The sequence below is a fragment of the Typopeltis vanoorti genome, chromosome 7, assembly GCF_054136105.1.
Source record: "Typopeltis vanoorti isolate ZY-2024b chromosome 7, IOZ_Tvanoo_1.0, whole genome shotgun sequence".
NCBI lineage: Eukaryota > Metazoa > Arthropoda > Arachnida > Uropygi > Thelyphonidae > Typopeltis > Typopeltis vanoorti.
This window is the reverse complement of record NC_143555.1, coordinates 91,784,450-91,803,458: the sequence shown is the minus strand read 5'-3', so window position 1 is coordinate 91,803,458 and position 19,009 is coordinate 91,784,450. Positions and strand designations below refer to the sequence as shown.

Here is a 19,009-nt window from a genome sequence, read left to right as displayed (position 1 = left end):
ATATATGTTTGATTATTTTGTTAGTAATAAGTTTTATTAAAGATTTATTATTTTCAGTGTTAAAGTTTCTGTTTATGCTTAGGATCAGGATTTAACACAAATCTGGATCAAATTATATTTAAAACTTCTTTTAAACCATTCTTCTTCATTCCAATACTTTCACCATAAGTTAGTATGTGAGTGAGCAAAAGGGTTAAAAAGCTAGGAACTACTTTGCTTGAGAGTAAATGTGGCTTTTTATGAGATGTTTAGGCCTCCGTTAAGCAGGAACAACAAAAATTACTATCACCTGCTACTAATGACTTTTATAAATATCTATTACACAATGAGATTCATCATCATCAAATTCCTGATATATATATCCTCAAGGGGTGTACAGGATATGACAGTACTACATGAAAAATTACATCATTACTAACTTCCTATCTATAATTTTCCTCCAAATCAGTCTGTTACCTGTCAAGAGACCAACATTATCAGATCATATATTTCTATCTCCTAAGGCACTTTTACTGTATCAATTAACCAATATCTTGGACTTCCTCTGGGTCTTTTTCCTGCCAACCTTGCAGATAACACCTGCTTTGTTAATCTTTCCTCTCCTTCTGTTTAAGTGACCATACCACCTGAGATTAGCTCTGCTAACGCATTCCTGGATGCCGACAATGTCAAGTTCTTTCCTAATATCCTCGTTTTTAATATGATATTGCCATTGATGCCATCTGTTCATACCCCTAATCTTTCTCAGAACTCTCATATCTGCAGTCTTTAGTCTTTGGTCAAGTGGTTTATTTCTGACCCAGCTCTCAGATCCATAAGTTAAAATTGGCTTGAATACTGCCTTTTATATAGCTAATTTAGTGTTTTGGCTAATTTCTCTCTTATTCCATATATGTTTATTCAGTTGACTTCCTACCATACCAGCTTTGTTGATTCTGTTGTCTATTTCCATATTTAATTTATCGTCTTCACTAAAAATCGTGCCTAAGCATCTGAAATGTTTTACTTGTTCTGTAGGTTCTCCATTCACAATGCAGTTGATATTTTCAATGTTTCAACCTCTTTTCATTGTCTTTGGCTTGTTAATGCTGACCTTCATACCATATCTATTACAACAGTTATTCTCTTTAGTCAGGGAATCTTGCAGATGTGTAGCAGATTTATTTAGAAGTATAACATCATCTGCATAAAGCAAAGAGCTGAGATTACCATCTTCAATTTTGATATCAGATTTAATACCACTTTCCTTCATAATGTGATCCATATAGATAATGAATAAGAGAGGGAATAAAGTACATCCTTGTCTGACACCAGACAAGGATGAATATTAAACCACCTTCATCTACTTCAATTTTAACTGCTGACTTAAAACTCAAATAAAGACTAAGTATTGCTTGATATAATGCCCAATTGACACCATATAACTGTAGCATTTTGAATAGCTTCTCTCTTGGCACCTTGTCATATTCCTTTTCCAGATCTATAAAACTTAAATACAGATCTTTGTTATATTCCCACTAATTCAAAACTATCTGATGCAAAGTGAAAATCTGATCCTGACAGCTTCTATTTGGTCTCAATCCAGCTTGTTCTTTACCAAGCTTCTCTTCCACAATCTTTCTCAACCATTTCTCAAGTATACTTGCATATATTTTGAGAGAGGACTTGAAAGTATTGTTAAAGGTAGCGAAAGAAAAGAGTGACAGAGTTAGAATGGTTAGTCTGTTGCCGCGGTATGACAGAGAGGAGTTTAGGAGGAGGGCCATAATTGCAAATGACATTATGTGTAGGTTATGCAGACGGTGTGGTGTGGAATGAGTTTGAAGGGCGAGAGGACTTATACAAGATGGATGGCCTGCATTTGTATGGACTTGGTGTGCGGAGACTGGAAAGAGTGTTGCTGAATGAAGTGAAAATGGATGTGCGAAACCAGGGAAACTAGAACTACCAAGGAGGGGGGGGGAATGGATATGCAGACATCAGTGAGACGGATGAATGTAAGAATGTATATAATGTACCCGAGCCAGCACTAAGGACAAAAAATGGGAATGGGTCATTTAGAATAACCTATCAATATAGGAGTGGGACTAAGGGATCAGTGCATTTCATGTATACTAATGCCAGGAGTATTAGGAACAAGAAGGAAGAATTTTTGGCCTTGATTGGCTCTTCCTGGCCACAGGTTATTGGCATTAGTGAAACATGGCTGACTGAAGAAGATATAGTTAGTGGGATAGAATGTGTAGGTTATAGTGTGTTTAGGAGGGACAGAGAGAATAAAATGGGGGGAGGGGTATTATTAATGATAGCTGATGAACTGCAGCCAAGGAGAATTGAAGTTGTATCGCAGGATAGTGAAAGGAGCTCATTTGAGGCTATTTGGTGTGAGATTGAGACTTGCAGAATAAAATATACAGTTGGGTACTGCTATAGACCAGGTGATGGAATAGATGGTGAAGATAGTATGCATAGGGAAATTGATGAAATGAGTGGAAGGAGGGTAATTATTATGGGGGAATTCAACTATGGTAACATTGATTGGAAGGAGGAGAGGACACATGTGAGGAAGGAAAAGGATTTTATTCAATTATTAAGGGATAACTATCTGAGACAGCATGTAATTGAAAATACTAGGGGTGTGAGAGTGCTTGACCTGGTAATAGCATCTGAGAATTTGACTGTAATGAATATGACCATGTTGCCACCTATTGGTGAGAGTGATCATAAGGTCTTGACCTGGGAGGTGGCTAAAGGTGTGGAATTTTCGATTAAGACAGGGTATATGTGAAATTACCGTGCTGGCAAGTATGACAAGATTAGGAGATTGCTTGGATCAGTGCCATGGCATGTACAACTGCAAGGGCTGGACGTCGATAGAGCATGGGAAGTGGTCAAGGAGCATTTACAGGAGGTAATGGCTGATTGTATACCTAGGATCCGAATAGTAAAACAAGGAGGGGTTAAATGGATGAATAACAGCATTAAGCTTGAGCTGCAAAAAAAGAAACAACTGTGGAGGGAATTTAAAGAAAGGGGTGACCTGCAGGCACACGAACGGTATAAAGTGCAGGCCAGAAAGGTAACGAGTGTGGTAATTATGAAAGCGGATTATGAAAGGAAACTAGCTTTGCAAGCAAAAGAGAATCCAAAACAGTTCTTTCAATATGCTGCAAGCAAGAAAAAAACTGTACACGGTAAAATGATTTTAAGGAATGACGATGGTAAGGAGGTCACTGAATCAGTCGATATAGTGGAGTTACTGAGCGCGCACTTTGCAAAATCATATTATCCAGGTGGTGACATTGAAAAAATGAAGGAACCATTAGTTTATATGGGAATAGTGATGAATGAAGTGGAGGTGACTAGTCTATTACAGAACCTTAATGTGAACACATCTGTGGGATTGGATGGTATACTGGCACGGGTTTTGCGTGAAGCGGCTAAAGAATTATCAGTGCCCTTGACCATGTTGTTTAATCTGAGTCTCAGATCTGGCTTAGTCCCGAAGGTGTGGAAAGAGAGGAAAATAGTTTCACTGCATAAAGGAGGATCCAAGACTATGGTTGCAAATTACCGACCGATCAGCATATCAGGAGTCGTTGTCAAGGTCTTGGAGAAAGTAGTCAAGGGAAAAATACAGGAATGGATTGATGAAAATGAGATACTGTACAGGGGAGGACAGCATGGCTTTGTGAAGGGTAGATCATGCTTCAGTAACTTGCTCAAGTTTTATAACAAGGTGACGGCTGAACTGGATAAGGGAAATGGGTTTACAGTGATACTGCTGGACCTGGCAAAGGTGTTTGACAGGATACCACATGGAATACTAATCCGTAAACTACAACATATGGGAATGGATATAGGGTTGGTGAGGTGGATAGGTGGTTGGTTGATGGAGAGATATCAAAGAGTAGTTTATTCAGGAGTAGTCCAAAAGACGGCCTGTGACTAGTGGTGTGCCACAGGGTTCTGTTCTTGGACCACTGCTGTTTAATCTGTTCATTAACGATATAGGGAAGGATCCAAGTGGAACAATTCATTTGTTCGCTGATGATGCAAAGTTGGGTAGGGCAATAGTGAATGCAGAAGATGTCAAATTCTTGCAGGATGACTTAGATAGATTGGAGTTCTGGACTAAGGAGAATGGATGTCAATTTAATGTGACAAAATGTAAGGTTATGCATTTCGGAGTGAAAAGATTAGCAGCAGTATACCACATTGGTGGAACTGTACTCTAAGAGATTGATGAGGCCAAGGACTTGGGAGTGTTGGTGGATAGGGAGATGAAGTTTAGGGGGCACATTGCGAAAGTAGCTAAATCAGCTCATCAACTCACTTGGTTGTTGAAAAATACCTTGACGAGCAGAGAAAAACAAGTTATTGTACCTCTGTACCGAGCCCTGATAAGACCTCATCTCGACTACTGTGCCCAGATTTGGTCACCTCGGTTCCTTCTTGATGGGGAGGAGGTTGAGAGGATCCAGAGGCGAGTGACTAAGATGATAGCAGGTCTATGGAATGAACCATATGAGAACAGGTTGAAGATTTGTGGGTTGCAGAAACTAGTTGATAGGCGAAAAAGGGGAGATATGATTGAGACATTCAAATTGCTAAAGGGATTCTATAGGATTAATCCAGATGATATTTTTGAGATCAGGACTGGTGGTGGGAGAACTAGGGGACACCCATGGAAGCTGGGCAAGAGCGTGGTTAGCAAGGGTGTTAGAGCTGGGTTCTTTACTTTTAGAGTGGTAAATGAGTGGAATAAGCTGCCAGAGTCTGTTGTGGGTGCTATGACAGTGAGCGAGTTCAAGGCAAGGTATGATAGATACTGTGAGAATGTAATCGCATAGTTGTGTGGACATGATGTTTAGGGCCTCCCTCGATGAGTCTAAGGACTCCTGGAGTCACCCGAAATAATAATAATAATATCTTACCAGGAACACTCAGTAGAGAAATGCCTCTGTAATTCTCACATTCAGTGTTATTTCTCTTTTTATATATGGGTACTATAAAAGACTCTACTCCAATCATCTGGGATTCATCCCTCTGACCAGGCCTTTTGAACTATGCAGTGTAGCCACTGTAAGACTTTTATACCTCCATACTTGAACATTTCTGGTCGAATATAATCTACTCCCACTACCGTTCCACATTTCAGGCTTTTGATATATTTTTTAACTTCAAATATGGATATGTATTCCTCATTGAATGTCTGAGTGTTTTTTACTACTGTTTTGTCATCATTGCTTGTTTCATTTAGCAATTTTTCGAAGTAATTACTCCATACATCAAGGATATCTTCACCAGTTTTCATGTTACCTTTATCATCTCTAATTCCTTTTAGAGCATTCTTTCCTCCATTTCTGAGCTTTTTCAACAGCCTCCAAAATATTTTGCCACCTTCTTGATATATATTTTCTATGTACTTACCAAAGAATTCCCATGACTTTTGTTTAGCTAGTTTTACACAGTGTTTAACTTTCTTACATTTGTCTCTGTATTCTCTAAGAGCAAAAGCTGACTTATTTGCCAGGAACTTTTGTTATGCTTTCTTCTTCTCTTTCACTGCCTCTTTAACTTCCTATATCCACCATGGAGTTCTGATTTTTCTGTCCTTGCAGACAACCTCACCACATGTCTTTCTGGCTGAATCAGTCAGGGTTTTCTTCAAGCTTGCCACTGAATCTCCAAGGTTTGGTTCCTGTTCTCAAAAACTCTTTCATTTTTTCTTCAATAATGTTTGTGTATTTTAGTCTACAGTTCAAACCTGAGAGCTGCTGAACTTCTATTCACTTTAAAACTTTCTTACATGTTCTTTTCAATATAAAATTCAATTTTATCCTGCTCAAGACTAAATGGTGATCACTTCCAATTTCAAATTCTCTGTGCCCTCTGGTGTCCTGCACCAGGAAGAAAACATCACTATCGACAATAACGTAGTCAGTGAGACTTTTCTCATTCCTTGCGTCTTCGCTATATGTGAATTTTTGCACATTTTTATGTTGGAATATGGTGTTAGTAATAACCAGTCCATGTCCTGAGCAGAAATCCAACAGATATTTGCCATTATTATTAGCTTTGCTCTTTTCTCCAAATTTTCCCAAAATATTTTTGTATGTCTCACAATCATTTCCTACTCTGCTATTTAGATCCCCAACAAGGACCAACTTTTCCTTTTTCATAGTGTGTGTTCTCTAAAGCCTCAAAAAATTCCTCCACTTCTACTTTAATAGAACCTTCTGTGGGACATAGGCACAAATAAGTCTCATTGTCCAGTTCCCCATTCTCATATTTGCCCACATCACTCTGCTTGAGACTTACTGCCATTCAAGAAGTTTAGCTTTTATTTGGTGTTGAATACTATTGCTGCTCCTTCTTTTCCTTGATTATCATTGCCTGAAAACATTTTATATTTATTGCTCAGAAAGATCTCGCCAGTTTTTGCCTTTTTTGTTTCCTTTTTTGTTTTTGCCCAGCTTGAGACTTCCTGCCATTCAAGAAGTTTAGCTTTTATTTGGTGTTGAATACTATTGCTGCTCCTTCTTTTCCTTGATTATCATTGCCTGAAAACATTTTATATTTATTGCTCAGAAAGATCTCGCCAGTTTTTGCCTTTTTTGTTTCAGTCATCCATATTTTGTCGATTTGGTACTTATCCAATTCCTCAGCTACTCCATTTCTTTGCCATTCAGGCTTCTTATGTTCATAGTATTGATCTTGAACTCTGGTGATGTTGAGTTTGGGTGGGTTTTAGGATTTGTTCCAGTAGCTGACTTTTTGCTGTTTGCCCTGGTTCCCTGATGAAAACAATGGGGACCTTGTTTAACCAGGCGACTTCCCAGCCGGCATAAAATTCTGTCATGTTGTACCATCATTTTTTATTTTGGTTTAAGCCAATAATGATTTTTTTTATTTTGGTTTAAGCCAATAATGATTTACAATTTGGTCGGCTAAATCCCTATCTGCCAGCCCATCGTCGTTCGTTCAGTATCCAGGTAGATACCTAACAGGGTGCACCACGAGAAGGTAAAGACTGGACATTAGATCAGAAGCCATCATCGGTTCTCCACATTCCTTTAAAGACCTTGTGGAGGTCTCCTCTCAGTTATATAGCTAATGGGATTTGAATCCCATATTCTGTTGATTACAGAGTGCAGTTGTTATTGACCCAGACACTAAAATCTGTTCTTCACAGTTGCTTCTTTTAATATATTTATGATTCAATATCGTACATTTCTTTTGCATTTTTGCCCTTTCATTTCATGGTGCAATATGTTTGATATTTGTGCCTCTGATTGCAGAAAAGTTTTCCTGTTATTTCATATTTAATGGGAAAATGCATAATTTTTGTTCTAAAGTAAGGTAATTGAAACTGGTCCTTTTATTGGTGTAACATTGTACAGTTGTTTAGTGTGTTGAAATAATTAGTAAAAAAAAATACTGGGTACAGCTCTTAATCAGCTTTATTATACACTCATATATTATTATTATTATTTGAAATGTTTTTTTTTTTTAAAAAAACAAGCACTTACAAATTTTTCCACATTTGAAAAAACTTGTTTGTTTTATAACAAATAAAAATGTTCCTTTTAGTTTGAATTGTTATCATATTTATATTATTTCCTGATATGATTTACCTGAACACTTCTTAAATAATCTTTTTAGAATTAAAGTATTATTATTTACAGAATTATGCATTAATGATTTCTATTCAGCTAAATTTGTAAAAAGACTATTCAAAAATGATTCATTTGTAGAATACTTTTTAATACTAACTACATTACTTTTTTGAGGACATCATTATGCATGCCATTTAAGGAAATTTATTATTCAATAACACATTTTGTATGAATAAAACTATAGAGTTTTTTTCTTTCAGCCTCTTAAGAGGCTACAAAATATAGTTCTCTCTCCTTATTGACACACATTACCTTGTGTCAGCATGTGGTTAAAGTGATAGACTGAACCTGTTGATACATTTCAGTTTTCTTGATTAGGTGTGAGTTACAGAGTAGCTGTTTGTGAATTATAAAGATAAAATAAAGTCATAGTATAAAATTGGACTAGTTGGAAACCAAAGCATATGTGAGTCAAATACAAAAACATCATCATCATCATCAAATTCCTGACATGTACCCTCAAGGGGTGTACAGGATATGATAGTACTACATGAAAAATTTACATCATTACTAACTGCCATTATGAATAATGAGTATGGAATTTGGAACTGTGACTACATTGTATCTAACAGCACAAGAAACATATGCTCTGGATTTTATTTTATAAGGTTATATAAACGTCACCAAAATTATACTCTTAAAGAACTGGTTGTTTCGATCTATACAAAAGGAACTAAACTGTTTATTAAGTAACAGTTTCTTTAATACTATGATTAAAACCTTCTCTGAACACTGGAAACTAAACTTGAGCTACTCGATGATCAGCACCCCATTTTAAGTGCACACTTGCCCACTAATGACCTTCACAACCTAATCGCTTCAATGGTACACAAGGAGATCGAGGCCAAAAACAGGAGACTCAGTGCCGTTATTTTGAACTTTCCGGCAGAAAATGGTAATTTGTTAAAAAAAGACAGCAAATTAGCAGGAGAATGCAACTTCAATCCCAGAAATATCATCAGATACTATCGTTTCAGACCCATAAATAAAAAAAAGGACAGAACGAACTTTTCACGTCTCGTGAATGTGACCTGTGACACACCAACAAGCACACCCAAATTAATAACGCCGATAACAACTGTCCCCAATCACACATACATACTCAACCTGACATAACATTTTCCCAGAGGGAATAATGATCCTATCTTTGAAGACCACTTGAAGTGAAAAACACCAAAATGGAGACAACAGTTGGACTACAAACAAGTTAAATTAGTACAAAAATCAAGTGACACCACTTGCAGTTACCATGGAGACCAGTATGTAGGCACTGCATAGGAAATGTGCAAGACCCTTGCACATCCACTTCACTAACATCTGTGGCCTCAACTCCAACCTTAATAGTGTCTCTACTACCATCTTCAGAACACCAAACCCCATCTACTTGTTTTAGCAGAAACTCAAATCTCACCCCCCAAGCACTAGCCATCTCAATCTTCCAAACTACACTGTTTAACTCCTTTTGACCCAAGGGTGGAATCTATCTATGCATATATCCACTCTGACATACCTTGCCAGAGAGCACCTAACCTAGAATTGCCCACCTTTGACCTTCTTTGGTTGAAAATATCCCTTGCCCACTCAATCAAATCCATTTGCCATCTCTATTGCTATTCTAATGCCACCAACCACTCTGAGCTCTTTAATTTCCTCTCCTTAAAAAATTGATTTTCTCCAGTCCCATTCTCCTAAGAGAAAGTCATCCTCTTAGGAGATGTTAATGTCCATAACACCAACTGGCTTTCCTCCTCCAATTGTTCAGATCTTGCAGGCAGAGATGCATAATCATTTGCCATCATTAACAGCCTTACACAAATTGTTCACATGCCAACCAGAATACTACAAACCACTTCCCAAGTACCCTAGATCTCTTCCTTACCAATGACCCTTCCAGATACATAGTGAATGTAGTGATCCCCAGGGTAATTCTGACTACAGTCTAGTGCTCATCCCCTTCTCATGCAACAACACTTACACAGCCACTTCCACACAAGAGTAGTTTGGCATTATAACAGTGCCAAGTGTGGACAGCCTCTGATTTCAGTACCATGGCTGGACTATTGTTTCTGGTCTTCCAATCCAAATATATGCACCGAATGTATCACCAAAGTGATCCTCACTGGCATGGAAACATACATTCCCCACATTTCTCAGAATTGCTGTCCCCCTAACTTAACCCTGGTTCTCCAAAAGATGTGCTAAGGCTGTACAACTGGCTCAAATCAAGAACTCAATTCTCCTTCATTGCTTATACTCAAGCACAAAACAGATGCAAGAAAATTATCAATGCTTCCAAACAGAATTTGAATGGGCAAGAAACTTGCAGCCTGCTCAAATGTCAGCAGTGCTCTTTGGTTTCTTGCCAAAGCAGTTGATCATAGCTTTTGTTCAACACTATTTTCACCCCTATCACACCCAGATTACTCTATTGCATCATCACCCACAGAAAAAGCTAATTTCCTGACTTCACACTTTGCCTCCAATGCATGCATAACAATGGTAAATGCACCCCCCCCCAATTATTCCAGCTGCCCAACATACATCCTTTTGCCAGAAAGAGATCAGAAATCTTCTATTGTTTAAATTAGACACAACAAGTCTCCTGGCCCTGATGCCATTCTTCCAATTGTCCTGAAGGTTTGTGCAACAGAACTGACTCCTATCCTATGCCACATGTACATACCCTCTTACTCTATTGGTATCTATCTCAAAGCCTGAAAATTGGCCTATATTCATTCTTAAGAAAGGCAACAAATCACTGCCATCTAACTATTGCCCTATCTCACTCACCTCAGTCCTATCTAAAGTGATGGAGAAAGCTATCAGTTCTCAACTCCTACACTACCTTGAAGGCATCCAGCTATTAAGCGACCACCTGTATGGATTCCGTCATTGCCGATCAACAGGAGATCTACTTTCATATATCATCCATCTCTGAACAAATGCCATGGAGAAATTTGGCAAATCTCAAGTGGTTGCACTTGATATCTCTAAAGCTTTTGACTGGGTCTGGCACAAAGGCTTACTAAGCAAACTTCTATCATTTGGACTGTCTCAGGACTTTTGCAGTTGGATTGCCAGCTTTCTCTCTGGACACACACTGTGTGTGTTGCTAGATGGTTCCTTCTCTTCTCCCCACCTGACTAATGCTGGGGTTCCACAAGGTCATTCTCATGCCAACCCTCTTCATTCTGTATATCAATGACCTGCTTCGGTTGACCTCTAACCCAATACACAGTTTTGCAGATGACAGCACATTGCACTCCTCCCTTTCATTTGCCAAACCTTGCTTTACAACACAACTCACTTCACCCTACAGAGCATCAGCCACCACTGCCCTCAATTCTGATCTCCAAGCCATCCTCCAATTAGGCTCAAATAACCTCAATTTCGGTGCTAGTAAAACCCAGTTCTGTTTTATTTCTCTCTCAAAAAAAAAAAAACATTTTTGCCTAGTATTATTTTTGATAACACTCAAATTTCCAGACGAGATGAGATTTCTCTTCTTGGAATTACTCCAATATCAGGCCTCTCCTGGCATAAACACATCACAACCACTGCATCTTCAGCTCCCAAAAAACTAGGATTTCTCTTTCACTCAAGCTGTTACCCTTATACAAATCCACCCAGCTATCGAATACTGTTCTCACATTTGGAATGGGGCTCCTCAAAACTCCCTCAAAATGCTTTACTCAATACAGAGGAGAGCAATTAGAGTTATTAATGACCCACCTCTTACAATCTCACTCCTCCCACTTTTGTACATAAATTGCTTTCTGCAATTTGTGTATTCTATAAATATTTCCATGGCAAATGTTCATCTGAAATACCATCAATAATTCTCCCACTTAGTACTAAGCCTATTGGAACACATACAGCTGCCTCCCAACATCCTTTCACGATACACCTTGAAACCTGCAGAACAAGTTTGTTTTCCTCCTCCTTCATCCCTGCTACTGCTGTACTGTGGAATAGTCTTCCTTCGGATGTATTTCCCAAGGAATACAATATACAGACTTTTAAATCAAATGTAAACAAGTTTCTCCTTTCACAACCCACTACCCATATACTATACTAACGTACTATAGATTGATCAACCAATCAACCTCTGATGTATGGGCTGAACATAAAAAAAAAATAGAAAATGTATTTCATAATGAATTGTGAAGGCAGTGTTTCTGACCCAAAATCTCTTAACTGAACATGAATTGTAATGAGTTCTGCTGACTTTTTGATATCAATATTCATGCCTTATTAAGAGCGTAACAATAAATATATAGATTGCATAATGAGCATACTTTTAAAGCCTCATTAAATCTCAAGTTAATGAAATAAGCTAGGTATCCAAACAAGGTCAACTCATTACATATTAGAAAACATTCATTATTTACTGTTTAGAATAGGGAAATTGGACAATCAGACTTATTGATGCCTACAGTCCTGCAGAAGGTTCTTCTAAGGAAGAAGAGGAATTTTTCAAAGCATTAGAGAAGGCATCTGACAGAAAGAAAGAAAAAGGAAAAGTTGGTCCTTGTTGGTGATCAAGTGTCCCACCATAAAGATGTGCATAAATTCACATGGTGAGAAGACACAAGAAATAAAGTCTAATAGACTTTGATATAAGCAAAACTTTTATTTTTATGGAGCACCCTTGGATCAGAATGTCTCATGGGTTTTGAGTGCAGCTTTTTAAATTAAAAAAAAATTAATGAAATGATCATAAATAATAATTATTGCCTACCTTTACTGTATTTTTGGCACTTATGATTTTGAAACTTGAAACAGACATTGTAGATGATCAGTGAATATAATATTAATGATAAGTGGAAAAGAATGATGGAGCTCCACTGAATCTTAAAATTTAAAATGTAAGATATAAATGAGAATCTAAAAGCTGGCCTTGGTTGGCTGAGTGGTTAGCATATCTGCTCTCCAGCCAAAAGGCTGCAGGTTTGAATCCTTGAATCCTGCCCATGGATGTTTGTTGGTGTAAATACTAGTAGTGGTGGTCGGCAGTGTATTACTATCATAATATCCTGTACACCCCCTGAGGGTACATGTGAAGAATGTGATGATGATCATTTATTATTATGGTTAGTTAGAAACAATAAACTGTAAGTTTGATTACAAAGCGTTAGCATATAGTTGCTTAAGTATTTGATTTCTGCTGTATTCATAAGCTCTAATTGAGGACTGCCACACCATGCATCAGGTTTATTCCTTGATTCACATCCTGGATGCCATGGAATCATATAATTATATTCCACTTCTTCAAAATATAATGGTTCTCATCTAAATAACCATGTAAAGCAGTCTGCTAGTTTCAGAGAGTTAAGTGGTACCAGAAAATAAACGTGACCTCTTCTCCTTGCTTATTTCATTATAGGTTCTATTTCCTGAATTTCTTAAAATATTACTAATGTGAATTTTTCAGCAAACTACTTAGATTATTAAAGTATAGATACTGTTGGTTCAACTAATCTTGAACCACTTTATACAAAAAGCCTCGTAACTTAAATCATCTCTGTCTCTCTCTCTCTCTCACACACGCACACGTCTTTCAGTAGCTTTTATATTATTTTGTACAAACAAACATTATTTTAGTTTAAAGCATATATATATATATATATATATATATAATTGGCTGAGTGGGTCCCTGTGAACAGGCTATAATGCTTCACATGCACTTCGTGCCAAGTTTTTACAATCTCTTGTGCAGTCTAAAAAAAAAAAATTATTTTCCACATGTAATTGTCAGAGCTGGCATATATAGAGATGGTGAGTAGTTCCTACAAATATGGAAAATTAGTTTTTTTTGAATTTCATTATGTGATAAATTTAATAAGAATATATAGTTAATTTTAATATTGATTTTATTTTGTTTCTTTAGAGTGTTGATCTCTCAAAAATGTCTGAAGAAGAAAAGTGGAGGTAGTTATAACCATTGCTAAAATTCTATTGACTACTTGTACCTATTTTAACAACCTTTTTTTTTTTTTTTGGCTTATGATTCTAGAGTTGATTTTGTTTCATGAGAATTCATAATGTTTACTGCACTTGAAACTAAATAGGTCTCTCTTATCTCGTTTTTATTATATTTTATTTTATGTGGCTTCCACTCACAAAATCTTGCAAACTATCATAGTACATTTGTACTGTGGGTGGGCTAAGGATTTTTTTGTATTTATTTTTTTTACACAATCCAAAGAACTCTACTCCATAGACTAAACATGGAACTTTTTCAAGTCATTTTAGGCCTCCAGTAAGTGGAGTGATTTGTCTCACACTGGGCTATGAAGTTAATCTCTCATTTACAGATAACTGCAAACATCCATGCCCATCACATGATTTGAATCCACAGCTATGTTGGTTGGAAAGCAAGTATGCTAACAACGCTGCCCATGCCAGTAAATATTTATACTCTAATGATGTGATATTTAATTTTATTTACTAAAGTAAATAGTGGTTTATAATTAAGTTTTCTGTAAAATGATTCCAAAAATCTGTGAATAGTAAGACCAGAAAAAACATCTTTGTTACTGCTGAGAAGTAAATCAGCATCCCATTCCTTAAAAAAAAAAAAATCTTATTTTTTCTACTTGACTGTTTCATTTTGCATTAGTAAATAGCTAATTAGAAGAAACACACGTATAAACCACAGTGAAAATTATTTAATTGTAAATATTTCATCCTAAGTATCTTAGGACATCATCAGTACAGTATTTATACAAAATTAGGAATAACATACAGTTAGGGCGCATGATTACAATAGAGTCTCATGAAAACGTGCATAACGTGTTAAAGTAGTACAAAAAAAAAACCACATTAATTATTTAACACAATTTTGTATGATAATTTCCCATACTTTAGGAAAAGTAAGAACGTCGTTGCGGTTTAGGTTTGGTCTGTGTAGTAGGGCTTCAGAACTTTCTTTGTATAAACGTTCATGTTTAAATAAAGATCTATGTAAAAGTTTAGCCTTTTCCCAATGGATCCTATGGTTTGGATTTTCAATTCCGTGTTGAGAGTGGCCAGATTTCTGCGGTTTAAGAAGATGAATGTGGTCTTGATGTTCCGAGATGCGTTTCTGAACAGACCTACCTGTCTGTCCAAAGTAAGATAATTTGCATGAGCATGGAATCTCATAAACACCAGGTAACATCAAGGGTGAGAATTTGTCCTTAGGAGAAGGTAATAAGTTGTAAATTTGGTTGATAGGTTTGTAAGTAGTGGCAAAATTGTATTTCTTCATAATTTTAGAAAGATGTTCTGAGATGCCTTTTAACGTAAGGTATGGGAATCCTATGCACTTCTTCCTGTCTGGTTTGATGTATGCAGAAGTGACTGATGATTTTTTGAGTTGTTTTGGTTATCAATGTTATCAAAAATACAGCCATCCTAAATGGATATAATCCCAAAACAACTCAAAAAATCATCAGTCACTTCTGCATACATCAAACCAGACAGGAAGAAGTGCATAGGATTCCCATACCTTACGTTACAGTACCATACCTTACGTAACATACACAAAAAAAAAAGGAAAAATCTCAAAAATGTATCCTGATTATTTAAAATATAGTTTTCTCATCTCATTTTATTTTAAAGAAAGGGGTAACCTGCAGGCACACGAACGATATAAAGCGCAGGCCAGAAGGGTAACGAGTGTGGTAAAATAAGCAAAAGCAGATTATGAAAGGAAACTAGCTATGCAAGCAAAAGAGAATCCCAAACAGTTCTTTCAATATGCTGCAAGCTAAGAAAAACTGTACATGGCAAAATGATTTTAAGGAATGACGATGGTAAGGAGGTCACTGAATCAGTCGATATAGTGGAGTTACTGAGCGTGCACTTTGCAAAAGTATATCATCCAGGTTGTGACATTGAAAAAATGAAGGAACCATTAGTTTATATGGGAATTGTGATGAATGAAGCGGAGGTGAATAGTCTATTACAGAACCTTAATGTGAATACATCTGTGGGATTAGATGGTGTATATCGGCACGGGTCTTGTGTGAAGCGGCTAAGGAATTATCAGTGCCCTTGACCATGTTGTTTAATCTGAGTCTGGGGTCTGGCTTAGTCCCAAAGGTGTGGAAAGAGGGGAAAATAGTTTCACTGCATAAAGGAGGATCCAAGACTATGGTTGCAAATTACCGACCAATCAGCATATCAGGAGTCGTTGTCAAGGTCTTGGAGAAAGTAGTCAAGGGAAAAATGCAGGAATGGATTGATGAAAATGAGATACTCTACAGGGGACAGCATGGCTTTGTGAAGGGTGGATCATGCCTCAGTAACTTGCTCAAGTTTTATAACAGTGACGGCTGAACTGGATAAGGGAAATGGGTTTACAGTGATACTGCTGGACCTGGCAAAGGCATTTGAGAGGATACCACATGGAATTCTAATCCGTAAACTGCAACATATGGGAATGGATAGGTGGGTGGTTGATGGAGAGATATCAAAGAGTAGTTTATTCAGGAGTAGAGTCCAAAAGACGGCCTGTGACTAGTGGGGTGCCGCAGGGTTCTGTTCTTGGACCACTGCTGTTTAATCTGTTCATTAACGATATAAGGGAAGGATCTAAGTGGAACAGTTCATTTGTTCGCTGATGATGCAAAGTTGAGTAGGGTGATAGTGAATGCAGAAGATGTCAAAATCTTGCAGGATGACTTGGATAAATTGGAGTTCTGGGCTAAGGAGAATGGATGTCAATTTAATGTGACAAAATGTAAGGTTATGCATTTTGGGGTGAAAAGATTAGCAGCAGTATACCACATTGGTGGAACTGTACTCCAGGAGATTGTTGAGGCCAGGGACTTGGGAGTGTTGGTGGATAGGGAGATGAAGTTTAGGGGGCACATTGCGAAAGTAGCTAAATCAGCTCATCAACTCACTTGGTTGTTGAAAAATACCTTGACGAGCAGAGACAAGCAAGTTATTGTACCTCTGTACCAAGCCTTGATAAGACCTCATCTCGACTACTGTGCCCAGATTTGGTCACCTTGGTTCCTTCTTGATGGGGAGGAGGTGGAGAGGATCCAGAGGCGAGTGACTAAAATGATAGCAGGTCTATGGAATGAACCATATGAGAACAGGTTGAAGATTTGTGGGTTGCAGACTAGTTGATAGGCAGAAAAGGGGAAATATGATTGAGACATTCAAATTGCTAAAGGGATTCTATAGGATTAATTCAGAGGATATTTTTGAGATCAGGACTGGTGGTGGGAGAACTAGAGGACACCTATGGAAGCTGGGCAAGAGTGTAGTTAGCAGGGGTGTTAGAGCTGGATTCTTTACTTTTAGAGTGGTAAATGAGTGGAATAACCTGCCAGAGTCTGTTGTGGGTGCTATGACGGTGAGCGAATTCAAGGCAAGGTATGATAGATACTGTGAGAATGTCATATAATTGTGTGGACATGATGTTTAGGGCCTCCCTCGATGAGTCTAAGGACTCCTGGAGTCGCCCGAAAAAATAATAACACAGTCCAACACAATTTTTGCTGACTTTTATATGAGACTTGTTTTTTACTAATTTGGGTCCACTGATTTCAAATATCAAACTCATTTTTCTCTATCACGTCAGGTTTTTCCTCTATGGCAGTTTCTTTTTGCTAATTTGTAAGTTTTTGATAGTTTTAAGGAGGCAGTACTATTTAGAGGGTCAAAACAATCAATTTTTTAATATAATTTTCTGAAAGTATGTACTTTTAAAAATCTGTTCCTAACTTTTTATCAAGAAATTCGAAAAATTCCCGAAGATATAGCCTATTATTCAAAGTGGTGCGCAGATCAGAATCAGAGCGCTCACTGCTCTCGCTTGTTAGTAAACGAATAAATGCATAAGAACCTGCAACGGCACGTACTGGCACTTTGAATGCGAGAGAGGCCGATAACCGACCTAATACATTTAGGTGATGAAAAGTAGCCGATGACAACTGCCTAAAACAAATGAATGCTATATGCATCATAGCGGGCAAAGAACGATCGAAATCTGTCAATCGTTAATCGATCGTGAAAATATGATGAGCGCTTATAACGTTTCAATAAAGTCTCTGGGATTTTTTGTCTTTTATTCGCATTTATTCGTTTACTAACAAGCGAGAGCAATGAGCGCTCCGAATCTGATCTGTGCACCGCTTTGAATAATAGGCTATATCTTCGGGAATTTTTCGAATTTCTTGATAAAAAGTTAGGAACAGATTTTTAAAAGTACATACTTTCAGAAAATAATATTAAAAATCAATTTTTTTGATCCTCTAAATAGTACTGCCTCCTTAAAACTATCAAAAACTTACAAATTAGCAAAAAGAAAATACCATAGAGGAAAAACCTGACATGATAGAGAAAAATGGGTTTGATATTTGAAATCAGTGCACCCAAATTAGTAAAAAAAACAAGTGTCAGATCATAATCAGCAGAAACAAATATTTTTTGTTGGCCAGTGTAATCACTCAGTAGTTGCTTGCACAATTCTCTGAAATGATTGTATAATACAGGATTTGAAAATGATCCAATTTTAAGTACCTCCTTGAATGACAAAATAAACTACTTGAAAGAAAAGTGATAGACACATGGTAAACATTATTTTTTATGCAACGTGCACAGCTTTAGTAATTGCCAAAACCCAAAATCTTACAAGGTGGGAGTACCTGTATTGTGAGCACCAATATAAATGTGTGAATCCTCTCCTTCATTGTATTACATGATGATCGGTGTTCATTACGGTAATATTATGGAGACTGCTACCTGATTAGAGTAATAATTTTAATATAAAATAATACTGCTAGCATTAAACTGGTACCATTTTTTGAAACTAGCAAATGACCGAAGTTGTTTTCCAGCTAGCTATTTAAAAAACAATAAATAAAAGCATACGTGTGGTCTCTAGCTATGATGGAGTTTTAGTTAGGTATGTATTTTGCTAGCAGAGGTCAGGCTAGTAAGGTCTACACTAAACCAAATTAGTTATACTTTGGCATACTGGTATACTTTGGTATATGGTATGTAGCTTGTATGTCGTGTGTATGTGTACATGCACACCGATGACTTAATTGAAGGTTGAAATATTGAATAGTTTGTTTGATTTATTTAACTTGATGGTATTTTATTTTTAATATTTTATATATAAAATATTTCATAAAATAAAGCAAACTAATTACTGTATTTGACTTTTTTTTTTTCTTTTTTTTTTTTAAACCTTCAGATTCAGTTATCGAAGTACCACAAATTATGGAGATTACTGCCACACATTTGTGGTAGTAATCTCCATAATTTTGACATAACGAATAAAAAGAAATACGTGATATTGTATAAGGCAGTAAAAATCG

At 36.9% G+C, this 19,009-nt stretch overlaps 1 protein-coding gene across 2 annotated transcripts in view; it reads left to right on the top strand.

Annotated features, from left to right (window-relative positions):
* The window catches only part of LOC150104861 (E3 ubiquitin ligase Rnf121), a 167,556-nt gene that overhangs the window by 25,666 nt on the left and 122,881 nt on the right, over positions 1 to 19,009 (top strand). For both annotated transcript variants that reach the window (XM_090396019.1, XM_090396018.1), the window contains exon 2: positions 13,573 to 13,613. In XM_090396019.1, coding sequence (XP_090252145.1) covers positions 13,591 to 13,613 — 23 coding nt within the window. In that variant the 5' untranslated portion in view covers positions 13,573 to 13,590. The remainder of the gene's footprint in view (positions 1 to 13,572; positions 13,614 to 19,009) is intronic.